At 36.0% G+C, this 17,118-nt stretch overlaps 1 protein-coding gene across 4 annotated transcripts in view; it reads left to right on the forward strand.

Annotated features, from left to right (window-relative positions):
• The window catches only part of Cntn6 (contactin 6), a 355,535-nt gene that overhangs the window by 154,492 nt on the left and 183,925 nt on the right, over positions 1–17,118 (forward strand). For all 4 annotated transcript variants that reach the window (XM_041634298.1, XM_041634331.1, XM_041634320.1 and 1 more), the window contains exon 4: positions 4,487–4,662. In XM_041634298.1, the coding sequence (XP_041490232.1) occupies positions 4,487–4,662 (176 nt within the window). The remainder of the gene's footprint in view (positions 1–4,486; positions 4,663–17,118) is intronic.

The following is a 17,118-nucleotide window of genomic DNA, read 5'->3' on the forward strand; positions in this document are numbered from 1 at the left end:
AAATTTAGATTATTTGGTAGAATGTACACTGGAGAAAAGGTCTTTATTATTACAGAGTCCAAGGTCATACAGGGTTATTTAGGCAAAATGAGAAACAGTATATGAGAGCTTTCCACTTAAAAATAAGAATTATGCTTTGCTGTGGCAATTCGATCCTTCAGACAGCCCTTGGAGGATCATCTCTCTTTTTATTAAATACTCCCTCCTCCCTGGAGTGACAGTGGCCTTTCCTGGAGAGTATTTTTAAATGTGCTCCTTTAAGATTTTGGTTTATTGTTCTAATTAGGATCATAGTACCAAATTTATTTTTTTCCCCTAAATGTATTGTTATATTGGTTATTCTGTGGAGGGAAAAAAAAAGCCATGTATATTCTTCTTTCTGCTGTTGTTCTGTAAATTCAGCAGAGTAAACTGAAACTCATGGGAGCAATTAGCAATCTTGAAAGTAGATCTTTGGAAATAGTTAAAGAGTAATTTGAGTAAAGTCATGCTCAGTGAAACAAATGCTTTTATAAACAAGAGGACGATAAAGCCAGAAGCGAGGAAGGATTGCTTGTATAGTTTCAAAGCTCAAGGAACACATAAGATAATAAAGCTGAGTAACACAGCTATGCAAAGGTCAAAGAGAGTGGGCTACTCAAAGTAAGTGGTAGGAGGGAATTACTAATAACTAGAATATGCACGAAAGTCAGATAGCTGAGAACTTAATCCCAAATGCTCTATCTGAAAATATATATGTTATTTCTCTACATCATATGCTTTCTCACAGACAATAGAAGTAAAAATGCCAGTGATAATTTTTTTTAAATTTATTTATTATGTATACAATGTTCTTTCTGTGTGCAGGCCTGAAGAGGGCACCAGATCTCATTACAGATGGTTGTGAGCCAACATGTGGTTGCTGGGAATTGACCTCAAGACCTCTGGAAGAGCTCTTAACCGCTGAGTCATCTCTCCAGCTCCCATCTGACAAATCTCCTCCTAACCACATATAGCCAGGAGAGAACCAACCCACTCTTAAGTGTTAGCCTCTCCTGGAAAAGAAGATAGTCAGTAAAGTCTCAGGAGATGTCATTCTTTCCTCAAACACTTCTCCACTTCCTACTAAAGATTTCCTGCAGTCAAATCTGGTGTATCTGTAACAGTTTTATAACGGATGGACACAAGAATGCCCAGGGAAGCTGTGACTAAGCAGACAAGAAGACTCTTTACATGGAGACAACAGGTTTAGTCCCTAATATCAGCAGCACGCCAAACTAGAATGTGGATTTTAGTGTTTTTCTCCAGTGATCTGGGGCTGGGCTCAAAGTTAGGTGCCTGCAAGAAGCACTGAAAACCAGGAGCAGATTTGTGAGACATCACACACAAAGGCCTGCATTTCCACACATTTCCAAAGGAAAGCAAATAGAATTCTTAGTCATATTATCCAGTCAGATCTCAACTACTTAGTTGTGAAAGATATTCCTTAGTAAAAGGATCATATTCCAGTTCAAATTCATCATCTCTCCTAGAAATAATGTGTTAATTTGTGTGCATAAAATATTCACTCGACACACATTTTCTAGCTTGTGTCATAGGAAAATTTGCTTGGATATATAATGCTCTCAGGAAAGTATGTCTGACAGTCACTTTAATGAAGTAAAACTATTTCTCCATTTATTTAAGCATATTAATTAGGACAAAGCCCACACCCAGAGCTGAACTCCTGATCTATATGCACAGTTTAATAATCATTGTACCATAGTGATTAGAATGATTACGGGGCCACTGTGAAAAATTCATTTGCTGCAGCTAAGCCAACAACTTTGAATTTGTGTTGAAAAACAATTACTGCGCTTAATTAGGAGCATGTAATGATGACAGCAGTTATTTCGGTGATTGATTCCAAAATTAAAGAGAGCTGGCAAACTAAGTATGGTATACCTTTCTCTTTGAAAATGATAGAGAACACTGAGGTCGGAGACCATGCCCTGTAAGTGAATGAAAAAAGACAGGTTTGCAGTGAGATCAAGAGGGATATTGGTATCTTGAGACAGCCCAGCTGGAAGAAAAGTTTTCTGTGTTTTGTGTCCTGAGAGCACAGACAAGAAGCAGTATGTACAAATTATTACTGGAAAAGTGCTGGGAAAACCAAGCTGTATAAATGGACTCTTGATGGCTGTTGTTCATCTTCATTTTATTAAAAAGAAGTTGACATACGAAGGAGGGGGCCAAATCATTATAAAGTTGACAAGATCGGTTCAAGTCCTCTGAATTATTAATATTTGAGTCATCACTTTATATCTTTACTAGTATGGAGGAGTACCCAGTTTTGTATTTCTTTTCTATTTTAGTAGGCATTAGTCAGATTTTTCTCCAGTGAACTGTCACAAAGCCATCCCCCCAAATTAATGGTATTCAAAATAACTTTGGAGAATGCCATTCCTTTCTCACATTTACCCACCCTAACAAAACATTTTAAATATAATTTCACTATTAATAGAAAAAATCATAACTAGGGAGGCATATACCCTAAAATATGATTTGAATACTGGATATATCATATAGGAACAGGCCATTAGTGGCAGGGTCAGGACAAATACCCTAAAGCAGATGTTCTCATCCTGTGAGTCATGACATATTTTTGGAAGTCTAAGGACTTTTCACGGGTGTGTAGGGGGGTCAACCATCAGAAAACACAGGTATTTGCATTAAGATTTGTAATAGTAGAAAAGTAGATAACTGAAGTAGCAACAAATACAATTTTTTGGTTTGGGGTCACCACAACGTGAGGAACTGTATTAAATCGTTGTAGTATTTGGAAAGTTGAGAACCACTACCCTAAAATCTAGAGTCAATAGCAGAAGCTGAAGGGCTTCCACATCTTCTCTTGCCCTTCTAGTTTTCAACTAAGCATAGAGTTTTCATTTCAGAGGTCACTTCCCAGGGACCTTAAGAAAGTTACTTACTTTTTCCTAGAGACACATAGTCATCAGTGAAAACATGGCCAGTCCCGCTAAGTTTTCACTAACTACAAACTTCAGCTCTTATCTGCTGTCATTTTTATCCTGGAAACTCCTAATTAAACCTAGCATTAAATATGCAGTTCTGTCTGTGATTAGGGAGTTGCTCCCGAAAACCCCAGTTTCATAAAAGTGCAATGTTGAATGACTCTGTATGTGATAATAGGCCCTCAAGCATGATCCTGACAGTGAATAAAGAGAAATTTTGCTTTTTTTAATCTCTGTATTTTTCTACCTCTACAAGTATGAGTTACGATTCATTTCTTTTAAATGCCTATTTCCATAAATGCTTTAAATGACTACATACAAATTATAACTTTGAGATATACTTCATTGATGTGCAATGTTTATAATTTAAAACATGATGTTGGGAGGTTTCCAATTCAAGAAGTAAATCTAGTAAGAGGTGGTGAGTCCATATTTACTGTCTTGAAAAGACCAAATGAAGTCCTCTAAAGCTATTTAGGCTTCCTTCCAAATAGTGCTAATGCCCTTTTATAAGTAGATAATTCATACACCAAAGGACTGTTGACTATTAGCTAACTTGAGAGATTTTGGCTTCTTAAAATCAAAAAAAAAAAAAATTCTCAAGCTGTATTTGTTGTGCTGGCATATAATTTTAGGTTGGCTTTCCTAAGTACCATTGAAATAATTTCAATGTGATTAATTTTCCAAGTGGCAGACTCACAAAGACAATCACATTTTGAAGCTGTCGGGTTATTATTGTTTTGTTATCAGCCTTGAATGGGCATTGTCAGATCCTTGCTGGCGTTCTTTGTGCTGGATGTAATGTAGCCTTCTTGGGTTTCTGTTTCTAAGTCATTTCTGACATTCAGTTTTGCAGTGTCAATTGTGAGGATTCGGGTATGGTATACATTATTTGAAAAATCTCTAAAGAAATGGATGTCAGAATTATTAACTGATGTATAATTTTTTATTTCTCATGTTAAGAGCCCTAATACTTTTCTGATTTCTTGTGTGTGAGTTATTGTAACTTATAAAAGGTTAAGGACTTTCAAACAACCTATCAGTTTGCATCAATGGCCCCAGAACAGTTGTATTTGTCAGGCTTGGTAGCATAGCCCTATAATCTTAGCTTGGGCTACAGTAACACAAGAGAATTGTAAGCTCCATCCAAGCTAGTCAAGGCTTCAGAGTGTGTTTGTGGTCACTGGGGCTACTTGGTGAGAACATGTCTGAAGATTAAAAAAAAAAAAAAAAGTAAAAGAGTCTGTAGATGTAGCCCAGTGGTACAGCACACAGGAAGAATATGTGAGGTCAGTCCTAGTTCAAACCCCAGCACTAAACACAAAAAACAGAACATGTGAAATTACAGAGATCTCCCAATAGGTAATCATGTATTTTGTTTTGTTTTTGTTTGCTTATTTTATGCTTATAGGAATTAAAATTGTATGATTTTATGATAAATAGCATTTTGTTCTTTATATTATATATGTAATTTTATTTCTTTTTTATCTTTGAAGGTGGAAACAAAATGGCACAGATATTGACTTCAGCATGACTTATCACTATAGATTAGATGGAGGCAGTTTGGCCATCAGCAGCCCCCGCACAGATCAAGATATTGGCACATACCAGTGTCTGGCCACCAATCCTGTGGGCACCATTCTGAGTAGGAAAGCAAAACTACAGTTTGCATGTAAGTTTGTGGGAAAATTCTGTACTCAATACATATCCTAGAAAATAGTCTAATGATGTATCTATATTGGGCCAAAAAGATAGATTTTTTTCAGTAACCTGCTCTTTGAAATCAAATGGAATTTTATGTGCACAAAAAGTTTTGGTTGTGTAACTTATAAATCTAGGTTCTTAAGGACAATGAAAATATATTATTGTTTTTAGTTAAAAAATATGTTTTGTTAATTATATGTTGTGAAGTACTCTAAGAAGTACCACCTGCCAATATTAAGATCACACATATAATATTGCTGTCCTTTCTTTTAATAAGGTGTTAGTATGAACAGCACAGAAAGCAACCCCACGGCAGTGGTGTCATGTGGGGCAGACGGGCATTTCTCTAGGAACAGCGATCATACACCCACAGTGATATGTAGGTGGAAATAAAGTGGTTGCCACAGGCAGGCTTTGTATTAACTGTAACAATGTCCAGCTGCATTACATAAATGTCATCCAAGTAATTACCTTTGTGACATTTGGAGACATTAGCAGATGAACAATAGACACTGCTTCTTATATCCTGTATATATAGTGTTTCCAGGGACTAAAATGCTTCATATTGGATTCAGTGAAAGCTTTTTTTGAGAGTAATTATATCTCACAATGTAGACAAAGTAGAAGGCTTGCATTTCTCCCTGGTATGACTCTCTGCACTCTAGATAAGTAGGGAATTGAATGTTAGTTGTTGCTGTTTGGTGGCTCAGGGAAATGTCTATGTTGTCTATTACTTTCAAAAAACAAATTTAAAGATTGTGTTTGCATCTTATCTTACCCTGCAGATATGTTATCAAGTGTGTTCTGCACCAGAGATCACATGATCTACACAAGGCGCTTGGAGGTGCAATGTTTGGCAGAGAGCCTGCTTATACATTATGCACATATAATACCCAATAATCATTAGAGTTGATTTCTGAATTTATCTTAGAGAATCACTTGAAAATATACTATATACTATACACATCCCCTACAGAAATATGCAGCTGTTAGAGACTGGTTTGTTTGGAAGGTAGGCATCCCAGAACATTGCAATCAGATCACACACTGACAAATTCCAAAGAAAATTCTATACAGCCAGAATATTTATTTGGAATTTCCCAAGTTTCTGTTGCATTATTTATCAAATATCAGGCCCTGTCATAGTGGTAGAGGCTTGTAATGCCTTACCTGAGTGCTGAGACCGTCTCAAAAAGAGACAAACATATAAACAAATTAAATAAATCTTGAGTGTTTACACCTGAAAGGACAACACTGTAGTTCATATAGCCACACATTTCTTCTTAATTGCTTGCACCCTAAAAAGTTGTTTAAAATCATCTCTATGATTTTAAGTTATATTTTGGCTTAAAGAAACACATCTATTTCAAACTTTTCCTAACTAAAATATATTTTTATCTTTGCCAAAATGGAAAAAAAATGTTAAACTAAAAAGAAGTTAGATTATTTACTTGCATAAGTGAGATAAGTCAATTCTTTGGCTATATCTCCATTATTCTTTTTCCATTGCTGACCTAATGTTTAATAGCTACTGTACTTGTCGTGTAAACCTGAGGATCTGAGTCCAAACCTGAGCACCCATAGAAAAAAAAGGTGAGTGTCCTGAAATAGCCCTGTAATTGCAGTCTAAGGAGGTAGAACAAGAGGATCTTTGAGGCTTGCTAGCCAGCTCATCTAGTCTATTTGGTCAGTTCAGTATTCTGTAAGAGATCATGAGTCAAAAAAATCATTTGGGAAGAAAATGAGGAAGAAGCCTGAAGCCAACCTCCAGGCATCACAAAATGTACACACACGGAAACCACGTATGAAACAACACAATCTTTCACTACGATCCTTGCAAAAAGTTGGTCTTCCCACATTCAATAACTGAACTTTGTTTTGCAAACTTAAAAGATTGTAGGCATTAACACTGACATTTTCAGGAGATAGAAAAAGTCCAAGTATTTTGCCATTCTGCATAATACTTATACTGATGCAGTGTCTGAAAGGATTCCTGTTGCATACAGTTGAAGGGCTTCAAGAATATAACACAGAAAGAGTAGTTTCTGATCTAATGAAACATTTCTGAACTTCATGACCAGTTTCTTCATTCTTGTATGCTTTATCATCTTCTTAAATTAACAATGGCTGTTTGACTGGAAAAGTTATTGGCTGAATAACACGGGTCAAATGTTGGAATCTCAGATAAAGTCATTCCCAAACTCAACTTGTATCCAACAGAACACAATTAGGTCTGTTTTCACAATAGCCTTCTGGTGAGAAATTTACAGATTGAAACACTCACCATCATTCAACATACATGAAAATGACATGGTTTACCTGGAATATGAGTGTGAGGGTTTTTATTCACATAAACAATTGAGAAATGATATCTCTAATTCCCAATTTCATTGATTCTCTAACATTCAAACATTATATACATATATACATACATATACACAAATACATATATCATATACATATACACATATATAATCTTATATTTTAAATTATTATTTCAAGTAGAAAATTCTTATTTGTATCTAAAGTTTCTTCTTATATTTCGAATTCATTTAGTGTTTTTATTTGCATACATTGATTAAATAGAATAGTGGTTTTAAATTTGAGATTCATGCACACACACATTTATATCTAAATGATCATATTGAGTTCTTTATTTCTCTATTTTATCCTCCCATACTCCTGTTATTTCCTTTTCAGTTCCAACTCATCCCCCATATGTTCTAATATCTTTGTTTATAACATAATGAGTTTCATTTAAGTTTGCATAAACTTAAATGATGGCTTATTTATAAAGTATGGGCAACTTACCAGTAGCTATGCAAGTGAAACAAATATCCCCATTGTTTATCAACCACCAATTGCCTATAAATCTTCAGGAAACTGTGGTTCTGTGAGGTACACAATATTGTCCACGTCTTGCATAATAAATCATAGCAGATAAGAGTTCAGAGTTCAACAGCCAGAAGACAGTATTGAACAATTGTCCAGCTTTCCTCTGGACTTATATTCTATTTGACCCCTTTTTCTCTCATGTCTCCTGAGCCTTGAAGGGATGTGATACAAGGTCTCTCATGTATAACTGAGAATTCAGCAATCACTTAATTCTCAACACTTTTACCAATTAATCTTTATGCCGGGCAATGGTGGCGCACGCCTTTAATCCCGAGGCAGAGGCAGGCGGATCTCTGTGAGTTTGAGACCAGCCTGGTCTACAGAGCTAGTTCCAGGACAGGCTCCAAAGCCACAGAGAAACCCTGTCTCGAAAAACAAACAAACAAACAAACAAAAAAAAAAAAACAGTTAATCTTTATATTTACCACTGCCCAACACGACAAGTTTATCTAAACTAATCTGACAGAAGCACATATCTAGGGCTATAAAGATAGTTAATTAAAAGGAACATTGTTAGATGTACCATATTCATTTAACAAGAAAAACAAAACAAACAAAACAAAAAACAAACAAACAAAATGAACATGAGTTTTCCCACCAGGGCCTATGACCTCCTCAGCCACACTTGCTTTTTGCTGAGTTTACAGTACCAACTATAAATTCTTCCCTGTGACAGAAGTTTCCATTCCAATTAGATAGTAACTGATAATCCCCAGAACAGGCCCACCATTATTTAACCAGTGAGCACAGATAGCCTGGGCAATCAGTAGCATTGCACATAGGACCCGCAGCTGGGTGTGACAGTGAAAATTTTCTCCCAGCAGACTGGATAGCAGCATCAGGCACTAGAAGGGTAACCAGTAGGGAGTGACCTTCTAGTTCAATTCTAGCTTGATTTCTCTGAATCTTAAGCAGAGCATGTGGTGTCTTTGTGTGATAGAGTTTTATTTAAAGAGGGAAGGAGCTATGTGATTAAGTCAGGTTTTTTTTTTAAACAGGTGCAAAATATAAAGGACACATAAAACAAAGCTGCAATGCTGCTGCTGCTTCAGCTGCTGATCCTCTCATTCCAAAGGAGATCAAGGAGGTCCAGGGAAGGTCACCAACCTTCCATGTGACACTTCCCCTGAGGTTTAATCGAGTCACATATCTCCATAGAAGACCACATCCACTAGTAAAAGCAACCACAATACAAGTGGTTTTCAGACTGAATTCCCACAATATTTCCCCCCTTTTGTCTAAAATATAAAGGAAGTTGCTAATTCTAACAATAACAAAAACTATATAAATTGGAATATTTATCAATTAAGAAATACATCTTGGATATTCAGACGATAATTAATAAGCATTTTTATAGATATTATTCCAAATAGCTATCCTTTCCTGCAGAATCTAGGCTTATACCGGATATATCTTTAGTTAAAATCCATGAGAATCATATCTGTAACTATAAAGTCTTCAGTCTCATCAAAGTTCTGAGGACCACATTACCACAACAGTCACTACCTAGTCCTTGCTTTTCACACTCTTTATTTTTTATAGTATTTATTTATTTATTTATTTATTTATTTATTTATTTATTTTTATTTTTTCATTTCAAATATTTTATAAATGATACAAATCAAATTTTCCACTTCCTTCCCTCCTTCTACTTTCCTCCAGCTCCCCCACAGACCCTCCTCCCACCCCCTTCCAGTCCTAAGAGAGGGTAAGGTACCCTCCCCTGTGGGAAGTCCAAGCCTCCCCCTATATCCAGGCTTAGGAAGGTATACATCCAAATAGAATAAGATCCCCAAAAGCCAGTACATGCAGTAGAGACAAATCCCAGTGTCATTATCATTGGCCCCTCAGTCTGCCCAATTGTTAGCCACATTCAGAAAGTCCAGTATGATCCCATGCTCATTCAGTCCCAGTCCAGCTGGAATTGGTGAGTTTCCATTAGCTCAGGCACACTGTCTCATTGGGTGGACCGACCCCTCATGGTCCTAACTTCCTTGCTCATATTCTCCATCCTTCCACTCTTCAACTGAACCTTGGGAGCTCAGTCCAATGCTCCAATGTGGGTCTCTGTCTCTATCTCCATCCCTCGCTGGATGAAGGTTCTATGGTAATATTCAAGATAGTCATCAGTTTGACTATGGGACAAGTCCAGTTCCGGCACCTTCTCCTTCACTGCCCAGGGTCCTAGCTGGGGTCATTCCTGTGGACATTTGGGAACCCATCCAGAGCCAAGCCTCTTACCAACCCCCAAATGGCTCCCTCAATTAAGGTATCTCCTTCCCTGCTCCCATATCCACCCTTCCTCCATCTCACCCATCCCACTCCCACAAGCTCTCCCTACCTACATAAAAGATCCACACTCTTTATATTTAAAGTCTCTGTTGAACTGGCATATAACAGCAAAGTCAATATTTCTTTTGTCTCTATTTTATAGAATATATGCTTAAACCCTAAAAGATTATGGTTTTTCTCAAGGTACTTTGCTAATAAACACATTTTAATTTAATTATTTTTATTTAGAAAAAGAAAAACTTTCTTTCTAAAATGAATGCTCCTCATTCTGACCCCTTTACAGAAAGAACTCTCTATAGAAGTCAAGGGTGACCTCTTTCTTCATTTCAGGTTCAAAAAATAAAGCAGTGTATTTTCTAAATAATTTTCAAAATGAATATCTGTAAGGCAATAAGCTGCCTAATATGCTTTGGGGTTCATAGTGTAGTACCTCATGCACTGCTTGTGTATCATGAAAGATGCATCCTGTCCCAGCTGCGCAGCTTCCTTTCCTGTGTATTTAACACTCCAGCTCTGTCCAGAGGATGAAGTGAGACACAGAGGAGAGCAGGCCTATCTGTCCTTGATAATGCGCCCCCATTTTTGTCTTCTTCTGTGAACTTTCCGCTAATTCATCTCTTTTGAAAAATTAATGAACTTTCCCTTTTTCAGAATTATTTTTAAGAACTCTGTTAATCCTTCCAATGTTATTTTTGTCAGCACAACCAAGTCAAGCTACCAAGTAGGTAACTTGTAACCATATGAGATTTTAGTTGCTTTTATCTCAACTTTATTTATTTGTTTATTTATTTTGATAGCTTCATACATGAGGTACAATTGATCTTATTCATTTAAATTTCCCCACCCCCGGATCCTACCTTTAAGCAACCCCAAGGAAGACAGATGTCATTCACTATCAAATTATTGGACAACTGGTTTTCTCACATGTCAAAAATTTGTCCAGAATCCCCACTTATACATATTTACCAAAGTCAGAATCAAGTTATACATCAAAAGGAAGATGTTTGCATTTGTGTACTGTCTTTGGTAGTTTGCTGTAGCATCAACTAGGCCTACAGATTCAACAGAATTATAAGTACCCTTCTGACCGCACTGTGTTCATGTGAGGAACTGCAGGTATATATTAGGTAACTGATGATTTTTGCTTACAACTTTTACCTTAGTGGTAGCAGTCTGAAGGTACAAACTAAGCTTATTTTAGATATGGCCTATAACTTTCTGCCTTATGACTTATCTCAACATGAAAACTTCCTGATAATGTGGCCTATGTTTTTAAAAAGTGCCTATTATAAAATAGGGCAAATATGTCTTCAGTCTTAACAAATCATTCACCGCTGCTTTTAGACATGTTTTACATTATTGATCACAAAAGTCTGTGACAACCTTTTTTAGCATAGGACTCTGTTCTGTCAAGTACTCAGGCATATTCTAATTTAGTCCCACCCTACCCAACCCCCTCCAAATTTAACTCTGAGAGGAAATTCTGTCCCTTGTCACCTCTTATCTTTCACCTCAGCATTCCAGAGTGATAAATCCAGATTGACTCATGAAGCAACTTGTAGCTGCTTTAAATTTTCCTATTTCTCAAAGGTTTTGTTGGCAAAGGCTATAGGTGAATTTCCTTCTTTCATGTGTATGCTAATGAATTGCTTTGTACTCCTGTATTCCAGTGGGGTATTGGGATCTCTGTCTGCCATTTAAAATACCGTCCTGAGAAACTGAGATAGGTGTTAGGAAAGAAACCTAAAAATTTACTAAACTGTGTTTAGCAGGCTTTTAGTATCTGCTTTTAGAAATCTGTCAATAAAATATATAGACACTTGGCATGAAATCATGCTAAAACTTTTGGATTCTGTTGTATTTCATATTTAATCATAGATGATATGTTTCAAATACATTTCTTCTCTCAGTGCAGAAGGAAAGGCAACTTGAAAGCCTCCAAATTGATTCTACATTTATTAATCTGGCCACCACCTGTTTATACTTGTTCTTAGATGTCTTAAACATAATACTAGGTTCTAGAGACTAAATGGTAGAGCTAATGCTGGCAGATACCTCCTATTTTTACAGAGCAAAAAAAAATATAAGTAATTAAGTAAAATTCTAAACAAAATAATACAAAAAGAGAAAAAAATTACCCATGAGTAGTACATACTATTGAGATTTATGCAAAATGACTCTCTTCTTCTTTATGGTAAAGCCTCTGATAGGCTCAAAATCCTCATTTTAAAAGGGAAGAAAGAACTCATTTGCCCATAAGCACAGAAAAAATAAATCAATATTCAGAGAGAGTGGGATATAGGATCCCTCCCCTGCTGTACTCGGCACTGCCTCAAGAAATCTTATAAGGTGAAATAAGAGGTGGACTTCAAGTTACTGAGCAGTATCCTTAGTAGGCAGTAGCTAAGGTTGGAGAAAGAGCTAAGAATATCATTTAAATGTGAAGTGATTTGATTTGAGCATGAGATGGATGTCTCTGATCTCAACACAGAAGCTAGGTAAAGTAGGACATTGAGGAAAAGTGTGTGACCAGAACCTCTTGGAAGAGGCAAGGAGAGACTGAGCATGATGAAAGAAGCAAAACACTGGATTGGGAAATGACTATTCTTGGCTGTGGCTGAAAAGGAACTTTGTTCTCCTTTATGCAATGGGACTGTTGAATGAGACTGTGAGACTCTGAGAAAACTTGGGAAAGTCAGATGACAATGCAGTGGACATAGGTACTAAAGCAAGCTACCTGTTTTTGATGACTGTCTGCACTATGACATTGTACCCAGAGTTAACTCGTGTGTAAAATGAGAGTAGTGGCATTGCCCAATTCATATAAGATGAATAGAGGACTAGATATCAAATACACACAGACCAGAGGGCAAGGCTAATGGATAGATTGTTGTTAGATGAAAATAGCAAGGCAACCCATAGCCTCGCTCCGCACTGTTAACAGGCCAGAATTTGCTTTTCATTATTCATTCTAGCACCAAGTATTTGATTCATGACCAGAATTTTGAAGCTGCTGCTCATAAAGGCAATTTGAAATGCACCATACATTTTCCTTGACTATGTTAGCTTTATATCTTAAAATTATTAATACCAAAGTTATACATGTTTAGGGGTGTTCCAAGCCTTAGTTGATTTAACTTATGTGGTGAGATTACAGAATCCTGCATCATATCCCAGAACCAACTTTGAATGCTTCAGGGTTAACATGTAATAACAGTTCATTTTAAATCACCATAAACATGTAGACATTTACAGCCATCATCATTTTTCCAGAGGAATGCAAAAGGTTTTAAACCCACCAAGCCATTCATCATTATTCTGAACCTGTAAACTATTCTAAACCATATTTTACAGATAGAGAAATTCAAGGTGATACAACTATGCTCCCTGCCCAAGGTCACTCAGCGTTTACAGGCTCTGAATTTCTCATGTGTACATTGTGAGATATTTTTTATAGTGTGTATTTATTTTGAAAGTAGAATCCTCATGAATCAAAGAAATACTGGCCTAGGAAAGTAGCTTAATAGGGAAATTGTTCCCTCGGCATGGGAATCAGACTTCAAACTCAAAAAAAAAAAAAAAAAAACAAACAAACAAAAAAAACCCGGATGTGATGACACATGTCAACATTAAAAAAATCAAAGACACAGATAAATCCCTGGGGTTTGCTGTGTAGCCAGCCAAGCCTACTAAGTGAGTTCATGGCAATGGCTTTGTCTCAAATAAAAGCTTAGAGCGCTTGAGGAATCGCCACTGGAATCATCCTGATATCAGCAAGAAACCATATACACCTGATACATTCACATGCACACACACATACACACATTTGAAAAATAAACAGTTACACAACAGTAGGCAGAATCTTAATGTAAAGATCATTGACTCCAAAAGGATTTCAAGGCACTTGTAAACTTGCAAGTTATGTGTCTCATTATTTCTTAAACTGGAGGACTCTCATATTGATAAACAAAAATAAAAAAAGCATTTGGGACCTGATAAATTCTAAATGTCATTGAAGTGCAGCCCAAACTACACACGATACTCATGGTGATAAAGTGCATTTATATCTGGAAAATAAAATTAAGTCCCAGGAAAAGAACTTTTTAAAAATAACACTCAAAAACGCATTTGGAAATCGCAAAGACTCTGGTAATTGTAAAGTGTGCATTAAGTGGGTAATGCGTACCCAATTATCAATGAAAATGCCAAATGCTTTTTAACATCACTTGTGCAGAAGAGAATGACATGAACGCGTACAAGAAGAAATATTTCTCTCTAGTTTCATAAGTGAAAGAAAGTTGACAAATTAGCAATGCTTTTCATTATAAAGTTGAAGCAGTGCTATCATATTACAACGGAGTTAGTGTTCTAAATTTATTTTAATGATATAATAACATTGCTGCCAATTGGTATTTTAAGGAGAAAACTTTGTCTTTAAAAATAATCTACATCTTAAACAAATGTGCTCTGAGAGATTCACGGTTAAATTACAGCTCATTCCTATCGTATTTATCTTAAAAATCAACAGGAATGTAGATTATCCAATGTGTTAGCCTCATTTTTCCCCACAGCATCACTGCTGGAAATCTATTTATGTGTCTTATCAAAACTGATACTTATTTTTTTTTAAATTCAACCTCTCCCACTGCCTTTCTCTACTTATGTTCAGCAGGGCCTACTCTTTATGCTCCATTTTAATAAAATTGCACGTTTAAGCTGCATGGGCTAAGAATCATGGTGGGAGAGGAAGATATTACAAAGTAAGAGATTCATCCCGTCAAAACTGAGAGTTTCTTATTTGTTAAGCTGCAGAAGAAGTAGGGAAGAGAAAAGACTTGCTGATGACTCACTGGACAAATGGCTTTGGGCTAGTTATGTTCATAGCTCATGAGAATGTATCTCTGGGGACTGATGAAATGCTACATAGTAATGAAGTTCTCACTTGCTTTAAAGGATAGGATAAATTGTTTGGTAGCATTTGTTTTGAATATATATCCAGTATTATCTAAATTAGGATCTGCTGTTTAAAAAACAACTAATCATAATAGACTTAAAAGACTCCCGTGGAAATGTTTATTGTTTTAAAGGATTAATTTACATGATCCTTTCTTACAAAGCAAGATGCTTACAGAAAATATAAAAAAAATAAATCACACTCAATGGCACTCGACTAAAAGAAGTATAGATAGAAAATATTACCAACATCTTGGACAACCTTCTCAGTACTTTTCTCCTTCAAAATCCTCCTCCTTTTTGAAAGATGAGCCTCATTTATATGTCAGTTGATCATCTATACGTAAGAACTTTTTAAAATTCCCTTTCTGTGCATATACAATGTGTGTATAAATGGTTACGATGTGTTCATACTATATGTGAAGGTCAGAGAACATGTAAAAGACGGGTACCAATTCTCATCTCCCATCTGTCTTTACTTGATTGAGCCTTTTTGTTGTTTGATGCCAGCAAGTTTCTAAGGAGTGTCCTGTCTCAATTGAAGAGGAGGACTGGGGTTAGACATGCTGGCTTTTATCATTGACTCTATGTATGTGGGCTCTGATCATTCAGATGAGGTCCTCATATTTATGTGGTAAGTGTGTTACCCATTAAGCCAAATTCCCTGCTTTTTCAACTTTTATATGTTAAAACTGTATAATCTATGTCAGATTTTGATTCTTTAGCCGGGTGGTGTTGGCACATGCCTTCAATTCCAATACTATGGAAGCAGAGGGAGGCGGATCTCTGTAAGTTTGAGACAAGTCTGGTCAATAAGAGGTAGTTCCAGGACAGGCTCCAAAGTTACAGAGAAACACTGTCTCAAAAAAAACGAAAAAATAAAATAATGATCCTTTAGACAGTTATGTTTGTAGGTTGAGTTTTTTTTTAGAGCGAATATATATATATATATATATATATATATATATGAACTCAATATCAACAATTTATCTACCTCCTGCATTAGTTTCTTTTATCACCGCATCACTGCTGTGACCAAATGTTCAACAAAAGCAAGTTGAAGAAATAAGAGGTTACTTTGGCTCATAGTTTGGGGATATAGTATATCATCGTTGGGAATGGTGTGGTGGCAGCAGAAGTCTGAAGCTGCTGATTACATGACATCCACAATTAGGATCAGAAAGAGACCCATGTCGATGGTCAGCTTGGTTTCTCTCATTTTTTTTTTATTGAGTCTAGAATACCAACCTCTGTAACAGTGCTACCTATGTTTAGAGTAGGTGTCTCCACCTTTGTTAAACCAATATAGAAATTCCTCTCAGATCTGTACAGAGGTGTGTCTCCTGAGTGTTTAGATCTCGCCCTGTCAACCATCAATATTAACTCTGACATCAATGAATCTTTTCATATGTTCCTGTATACACTTCTCTATTGTTCATACATAAAGGAGAATCCAAGAGCACTCATGTGTACATAGACACTTCTAAAGATAACACTAGCTGGACCAGATATCAACATGTATAGTCCTAGTGAGAACACAGAAGCTGAGTTCCGTATTTTTGCCTGCCTGAGATACATATACAGAGAAAGTCTCTGCTGAAAAACAAAAACAAACAAACAAAAAATAAGCAAAAGGCAATACTACTTTATGATTTCATTAATTTATAGTCTTATTGACAATATTTTGTTCTGCATTCTTGATGATTCTGTCTAAGTTATTTTTCCTAATTTTCAATTCTATTGAATTCTTTTTCACAGTAATTGATTCTAGATAAGACCACTTTGCTTGTTATACATGGGAAAAACATCTCCTACTGTGTGGCCTGTCTTTTATTTTCTTAATTATGTCTGTGATGAAGAGAACCTTCTAAAATCAATATATTCCAATTTATTTTCCTTTTCCTACAAGGGTTGATAAATTTATACATGAAAATTCTCTGTCCTTTGGTTATGAAATCAGTTTCTATAATAAATTGTCTTGTACTTTATATTTTAAACTGCAGTGTTCTTGAAATTGATTTATATAATAATGTAATACTGAAGAACATAAGACGTGTGTGTGTGTGTGTGTGTGTGTGTGTGTGTGTGTGTTTACTCCTCAGTTTCCAAGAGGGATTGATTTTAGGACACCTAACATAACCAGATCTGTTCATCCCAAAGTCTTTTACGTATAATGATGCAATGATTTTTATAACCAGCATTCATCTCTTGGTACCTTGTGATTCATAAGTAAATTTCTTTGAGTACCTAATATAATATAAATGCTGCATAGCTAGTTTTGTTC

The sequence above is a fragment of the Microtus oregoni genome, unplaced genomic scaffold, assembly GCF_018167655.1.
Source record: "Microtus oregoni isolate MIOR12 unplaced genomic scaffold, Mior012 000002F_ref0000024, whole genome shotgun sequence".
NCBI classification, from domain to species: Eukaryota; Metazoa; Chordata; class Mammalia; order Rodentia; family Cricetidae; genus Microtus; species Microtus oregoni.